The following is an 8,026-nucleotide window of genomic DNA, read 5'->3' on the forward strand; positions in this document are numbered from 1 at the left end:
TATAATGTTCACTAACACCACCAGTTACCGTATTTTCCGGAGTACACTTTGTATAACGCGCACCTAGGCCTCGACCAAATATGCTAAAAAAAGAGCATAATTATTATGCTCGTCGCATATCAGGGAAAACGTCCATAATATGCCAAAGGCATAGCAAGATATGCCAAAATATGCCAAAATATGCTCAACATAAGCAGTAAGTGTAGATCATTTCAGTAAAATTACAACCTTGGAATATTCATTGGCTTCACGGCTATCATGCTTATGGTGTAAATCAAAACACATGCGGAATAGTATGGCTGGGGTGTGTCCCCAGCAACCGTAGCGATAGTGTTCATCCATGTGGAAATGTAGCAAACGCCCCTCAACCATTCCAACTTCATCCATAAAAGGCATTTCTGAACGCATTTTGTCCACAATATGAATGTTTTGTCCTCGTTTTCTTCAGAATATTTGAATTATATGCTGGCTTCATTCCAATATTCCCTTTGTCGCTCAATATGCCATAATGAACTGTCTCCCAAAATATGCGGAAATATGCGCAAGCATATTTGGTCGAGGCCTAGCGCACCCCCAATCTTCATTGGGGTTTCGCACTTCAATCTTCATTGAAGTACATGCATTTCATATTCGGAGCATAGTGTGCACCTGCGATTTAAGGGCCTAAAATAGCACATCTAAAGTGCGCACTATACTCCGGAAAATACAGTACTAAACAATCAGCTCATGCGATAACATTGCACGACATTACTGACCGACGATGCTGACGTTCTACAACTAACTGGCTAACAGCTCTAGCACATCTTGGATCATGATTGTTATCTGACATGTTATTTCTATAACTGTTACTACATAGAACCTTCCAAGTTGGAAGTCTGTTGGTACTAGCAAGAGTACATTATGTACTCTTGGTACTAGTAGTAGTAGACCTACGGGTGAGTAGAGGTCTACTATAGTGCGTTTCAAAAGTCCAGACCTCTTGTTTCAAAAAACCGTTAGGCCAGCATCTACATGTATACCACAAAATCTGTGATCACTTTGTGCATAAAATTTTCGAAATAATTGGGCGTCTGTTAGCCAATCGCTTAGAAATTTACATAAGAAAAATTGCGTGAGCTGCCTGAGCAATATTCCGAAGAAATTTCTCCAAAATCTCAAACCAAATTTGAATTATTCGAGAAAGTCTAGAGGTCTATACTTTTGAAACGCTAGTACGATACCGGTAGTAGTAAGTTAGTAGTACAGTAGGTTTGTGGAGTGTTTAGCACCTCTTTACCGCGCATGCGCTTCTTCTTTCTCACCTTCCCTCATTCAACGTCGAAAGTTCGTAGTTTTCGTGTTCTTCTCAGCTCATCTCGTTATTTCCAACCGATAGTTTGCATTTTATTCGCTCCGCCATTTTATAGTCAACTCGTCTAGTCGATATCATGCAAATGAATTATGCCTGTTTGTTCTTCGACTCTAAATAAAACAAACAACTCGCTATGCTTGTGGTGTTTGCGCGTTGCGGGACTGTATCGCTATGCGGAGCTTACATACCCGTGCTCGACTGCACCTGAGCCTGAAGCGGGGGAGTGAGGAATGAGGTACAGAGACTCAGTAGCACTGGCGTGACGCCAACGTGCTCTTCGTGTGTACCTAAATGGCCGATCACCTCATGATGGTACGGAGAGTAGAGTGTAGACAACTAATTGCAGTTTGTGACCAGCCATCTTGTTCAGAGCAGTCATTGGTGAATAAGTTTTTTATTTACTGTTACTTAAAGTACACACAATCTCACTTGCAATTGTCACAATTCGTGTGTGTGTGTGTGTGTGTATGTGCTTGTATGTGTGTCTGTGTTTTTATGCTCATGTTTTGTTCCGGCTGCAAAGGCTCAACGCTACGGTTCATACAGAGCAACAAGCTTGCGGCACGCGGCGGAGTGGTAGACTTGCTCTTCAACCAGGCGCCGTCTTCTGACCACAAATTCAACCGTCAGGATCTGCGTAGTCTCGACCCGCCTTCTGGGACTGTTCTGAGCAGCTCAGAATGGCAGCGGGAGGTGAAACTGCACACCGCCGGTTCATATCAATACCGGTTTACCTACCGAAAGAACGTAATATGCAAGTGAGTGGCATGCTTAGTGTATGTGACACATTGATTCCGTTAGTGGCCTCAGCCAACGTTCTCTCTCTCTTGTTGTCACGGTCTGTCTGCCTGGCTAGCTGCCTGTCTGTCTGTCTGTCTGTCTGCCTGCCTGTCTGTCTATCTGTCTGTCTATCTGTCTATATGAGGAAGAAGACCGATATGGTCGAACTGTTAACTCAGTCGTGATCACTTCTGTCCTTCTGCGCAATGGTCCAGTCACGTTTTTTGAATATTTGCGTGCTACTTTCTTGATGGGACCAAGTGCCGGCTTGTCATCGTTTTAAGACGAATCCCCGTTAGGACATTCTACCAGCCCCAGCCGACCCACGCCCTCCATGCAGACCATCGACCAGGCTGGCTACTAAGATCGCTCAGCGACACCAGAACCTGTTAAAATCAATACTCCCGGCGGCACGCACCCGAAGCAGCAGCCTCCGCAATGGGTTCCCCGATTGCGCCATCCCAACGTGGAACAGCCTGCCAGGACATGTCTTGCGATCTGCACCGCACCCACAACACCTGCAGTCCTTCAAGGAAAGATGCCATAAGTACCTGCTGCGCCTCGACTGGCAGAGAGCAACTGACGCTCTTTGACTCCCTTAGCTTAAGTTCTGATTGACCCCAATTTCCCTATCCAACTTACATGTATCTTTCATCTTTATCCTTCTGCAGTGGATGTGTGGGCGCTATTACTGGGCGCTGCACTTCCGTATACATTTCTTGCTCTCGTCTTGTTTTTCTCTCTCTCTTAGGCCACACCGTTTTTATCTATGTTTCGCGTCCCACGCGCGCATGTATTTCACAGCCGTTCAGAAAAACAAAAACAAAACGGAACACAATTTTTTTGGAAAATGCAATACAAATTTAATGTAAACCCAGAAAACCAGAAAAGGACAGATGTAACCCAAAAGAAAAAAAAGGAACATGATTGTTATACGGTAACTCTAATGTTGGCATCATTAATTTTGTTCTATTTATCGCATGATTGTACTCAGCTCACATACATGTACATGTGTGTAATTTAAAGCTGGGCCGCAAGTCACACAATCATCATGTCGCCTGTGTTTGGACCACAAGCATGGCAGAGGGGATACACTCATATGGGTGAATTTAAAATAATGTTCGATGTACATGAACTACTACTAGCAATACACTGTACACAAATACAAAGCACGTACAATGCTTTTTTTTGGATGGCTTTTTTATTTTTTTCGCCCTCCCTCATTGATTTCATCGAACAAGGTGACGCGAAACATAGAAAAAAAACGGCGTGGCCTTATGTCCTTCTATATTTTTCTTGGCGCGCTTTGTCTGTGCAGACGCCGAGACTCCCAAGGTCGGCTGAGCAGCAGGGCCCCGCCACCACTTTCCGCATTCATTCGGGAGCATAGTAGGAGAAGGAGAGCTCTGTGCCAGAACTTTGCAGCCTAGAGAGCGTGTGTGGGCAGGCGTGTGTTTACCGCCATATTGCCAGGTGTGTCTTTACCACCATATTTATCAAGCATAGTAAAAATACAATAAAAAGCTCAACTACTAGTACCTTCCAACCATGAATGTCTCTCTGTCTCCTTGTCTCTCTGTCTCTCCCTCTTTCTCTCTGCCCCCCCCCCCCCCCCTCCCCCCACACACACCGTTGTTCAGGTCCAATCTCACCGAACAGACCGGCTACATTGTTGTGGAGCCCCAGCTGCAGTTGGCCGACGGAAGCACCCTCGATCTGGATGGTATCGCATTGCAGACGGTCATAGCCCCGTGTCTTGGCAAGCTGTCCGAGTGGCGGGATCGCTTACGCGTGGCCAAGGAGTCTGGTTACAACATGATTCACTACACTCCAATCCAGGAGCTCGGCTGCAGCGGATCCAGTGAGTGGCCTTAAAGGCATACCCAGCATGTACATGATCACATTCTATTTGAGGTGTTTTGTATGGTGTGGGATAGTGCTGATATGCCACGCAGTGCAGTTTGCAAACAATTGCGCCATAATGACATCATTTGCTTAATAGTCGCTACAGGTCTGCTCTCGATATAACAACTCTCACTTGTACATAAACCTCGCTAGTAAGTAAAAAAATCAAATCCCGCGCCGAAACAGCATCACTCCCATACAAATTTTGTTCTACACAACATAATCCTACATAACATAAACCTCGACATAACACACCCTATGGCGCAGTCCCCAACGCGCGCACTCTCGATACAACATAAATTCACGTGAACGGTACGATCAAGCGGTAGCTGTAGCTAGGCAGTTTAGGCCAGTTTAGTCCTACATAACGTAAACCTCGGCATAACGCACCCTATGGCGCGGTCCCCGACGTGCGCACTCTCGATGCAACGTAGATTCACGTGAGCGGTACAATCAAGGTGTAGCCGTAGCTAGCCAGTTTAGCCCTATTGTGCATATATTCTGCGGCATTGATGGTATCTGATGTCGATGGTGGTATAGTGTGTATATGTTTGCACGGTTAAACCCGCCTTGTAATACCCATCATTTTGAGGTACATCTTGTATTTTACACACGGTTCTCTACATAACATAACTCTCGATATAACATAATTTTCGCGTGGTCCCAGAGATTACGTTATATGGAGAGTAGACCTGTATATTGTGAGTTTTTTTTGCGTCGGCACCTTTGCCTGTGGTGTGTCTTGGACAGTTAGTGCTTCAAGCAATATGATATTTGTGTTTATCAAGTTGCTGGGACAGCCGAGCAAAGCGTACTCATGTAGTATAGGCCAATGATTACTTATTATTTCTTACATTTTGTATTTCGTATTTCCTGCTCCTGTCCACGTGACGAATCTCTGGCCTTGTAAGCTGCGCACATGCCCACGTGTTTCTTGCCTTTCTCTCACAAACTCGCCACTGGCACCAACGCCGCCGCAAGATGCTGCCCCGGCTCCGCCGCCGCGAGGTGCTGCGCCAGCTACATCCAGTGCTGTCACCGTTGAACTGGATGATCTATCATCTGCTGCTATAGCTGATGCTCAACGTTCTGATCCGGAGCTATCCACAGTCTGGTCATGGTATGATGCGGCTAGTGGCAAGTTCGTTCGCCCTCCGGAAGATGACATTTCTGGTGTTAGTCGAACTGTCAAGATTATCTGGTCACAGATTGATCAGTTGTCTTTGCGTGATTCCGTCTTGTATGTACTGCCTCCTTTTGCTGATCATGACCACGTTGGTGAGTCACCCCGTCTGGTCGTACCATGCTCACTTCAGGAGCGAGCCATGATCGCTGTACATTCTCTTCCTACTGCTAACCATCCTGGTGTGGAGAAAACCCTGTCTCAAGCTCGTCTGCGTTTCTACTGGGTTGGAATGGCTTCTGACATCACCGAATTTGTTCGATGCTGTCACACCTGTGCACAGATTCGAGCGAAGAATCCAACAAACCGTGCACCACTTCAGCCAATGATTGCCGGTTATCCGTTCGAAATTGTTGCCTTGGACATTGTCGCTCCTCTGCCTGAAACGTCCCAGGGCCATAAGTATCTCCTGGTCATGGCGGATTACTTTACGCGATGGGTCGAGGCATTTCCTTTGCGCGATATCACTGCTGTTTCGGTCGCTGCAGCTGTCGTTAATGGTTGGATCAGTCGGTTCGGTGCACCTGAACAGCTTCATTCAGATCAAGGGGCTCAATTCGAATCTTGGCTATTTGCGGATATCTGCCGTCTCCTTGGTATCCGGAAGACGCGAACCACGCCGTATCATCCTTCTGGCGATGGTCTGGTGGAGCGCGTCAACCGCACTCTTCTAGGTCTGCTGCGTGCCCACATTACTCCAACCAGTACGGAGTGGGATGCAACGTTCTCTCTCGTCTTGCTGTCATATCGTGCTGCAGTGCACACGTCCACTGGATTCAGTCCAGCGCGCCTTCTGTATGGTGCGGATGTCCGGTTACCAGCTGATATTGTGTTCAATTTACCTTCGCCACCTTCCACTGATATGCATACCTATGTCCGTAGTCTCGACACTTCTCTGCGGAATATTCACGTCGAAGCCCATCATAATGCTGATCTTGCTCATGCGTCTCAGGAACAGTTCTATAACCGTCGCGTTCATGGTGAGCCTTATGTTGTCGGTCAGCAAGTTTATCTTCATGATCCAGTTATCCGTGCTGGCGAGCACCGTAAATTTCATCGTTTCTGGTCTGGCCCCCATACTATTGTGCGTGTTAATGGTCCGACGTCATATATGTTATTGCTGAAGGGAGTTGAACGTACTGTCCACTTCAATCGTTTGAAGCCAGTTACTTCCTCGTGCCCAGTTTCCTTACCGTCTTCTGTCCATGATCTCCCCAACCCAGTGAGTTTGTCAGCTAATAACTTTGTTCCTGTTGTGCCACATGATGCCGATGACTCTGTTCCCAGTACACCTCCGTTGTCGCCGCCTGTTGCCCTATCACCTCTACCTCCTCCTCCAGTTTTAGTGCGTCGATCAGGCCGGATCCGCACTGCTCCTGCGAGATTTGATGACTATGTTTCGTAGTTAGTTCATTGTATATCCGTAATTATTATAAATTTAATTGTTTTTGCCCTGCTTGCCTGTTATTCACGAGGTCGTGAATGGTGAGAGGAGGGGAATTGTGTAGTATATGCCAATGATTACTTATTATTTCTTACATTTTGTATTTCGCATTTCCTGCTCCTGTCCACGTGACGAATCTCTGGCCTTGTAAGCTGCGCGCATGCCCACGTGTTTCTTGCCTTTCTCTCTCTTCTCCGTCATGACAAGTAACATTAGTTTTACTATCGATATGAACAGTTTGAGTGTCTGGTATTACTATTAGGAAAGGGAATCCTACACTCATATGCTCAGACTCCCCCCCAAAAGAGGATCTGTATTATTTTACTGTTGCTGTCGGCGTCGTCGTTTTGCCAAAACATATCCTAAAATGGCATGCTTTCCACTACTACCGACTCAATTCAGCAAACAGACCCCATAATCTCAACAATATAGAGGGTGGAGGGGAGGATGATCAGATATAACGTTAGAAACAGGCAACTGTACTCACTGTAGTGTGTTGTTACTATGCCATGCTCATGTGCGTGTGTGCGCGCGCGTGTGTGTGTGTGTGTGTGTGTGCGCGTGTGCACGTGTGCGCGTGTGTGTGTGTGTGTGTGTGTGTGTGTGTGTGTATGTGTGTGGTGTGCCGACAGCGTACAGCATAGCCGAGCAGCTGCACTTGCTGAATGAGTCCCGTGACGAGCCGCTGGGAGCTGGCGAGCGGCCGGCACGCCTGATTACCCAGAGCAGTGTCGGTCGGCTCTCGGCGGAGATGTCCATCGACGTTGGCTTCAAGGAAGTGCACACGCTCATCAAGGAGCTGCACACGGATTGGGGTATGTTTAGCCTGGTTGACGTTGTCTGGAACCACACGGCGTCTGATGCCCCGTGGCTGCGCACTCATCCTGAAGCAGGGTACAATCTGAAGAACTCGCCTCACCTGAAACCGGCCTTTGAACTCAATCGTGTAAGGTCTTGTGGCTACTTTACTTTGAGAAAGAGAGAGAGAGAGAGAGAGAGTGTGTGTGTGTGTGTGTGTGTGTGTGAGTGAGTGAGTGAGTGAGTGTGTGTGTGTGTGTGTGTGTGTGTGTGTGTGTGTGAGTGTGTGTGTGTGTGTGTGTGTGTGAGTGTGTGTGTGTGTGTGTGTGTGTGTGTGTGTGTGTGTGTGTGTGTGTGTGTGTGTGTGTGTGTGTGAGTGTGTGTGTGTGTGGGGGGGGGGGGGGGAGATGCGTCGGGGAGAGAGTGAGACCGAGAGAGGCAGTGAGAGTGCGAAAGATAGAGAGTGGGAGAGAGAAGAGGGGGGGGGGGGGGGGGGGAGGGTGCTGAGCAAGAGTTGGGAAACGGATTCTATTAATTGTATGCCATGGACTGCGTGTGCATTGCT

The 8,026-nt window shown here is 47.4% G+C and overlaps 1 protein-coding gene across 1 annotated transcript; it reads left to right on the forward strand.

Annotated features, from left to right (window-relative positions):
• Positions 1-1,322: 1,322 nt before the first annotated feature.
• On the forward strand, positions 1,323-7,609 carry LOC135830389 (glycogen debranching enzyme-like; the record flags this gene model as incomplete). Its single annotated transcript, XM_065342646.1, has 4 exons — positions 1,323-1,663; positions 1,875-2,109; positions 3,772-3,992; positions 7,296-7,609. Coding segments are annotated over exons 3-4 (360 nt in total), but the record flags the coding sequence as incomplete, so codon positions are not given.
• Between the last annotated feature and the right edge of the window lie 417 nt (positions 7,610-8,026).

The sequence above is a fragment of the Sycon ciliatum genome, unplaced genomic scaffold (assembly GCF_964019385.1).
Source record: "Sycon ciliatum unplaced genomic scaffold, ocSycCili1.1 SCAFFOLD_2329, whole genome shotgun sequence".
Taxonomy (NCBI): Eukaryota; Metazoa; Porifera; class Calcarea; order Leucosolenida; family Sycettidae; genus Sycon; species Sycon ciliatum.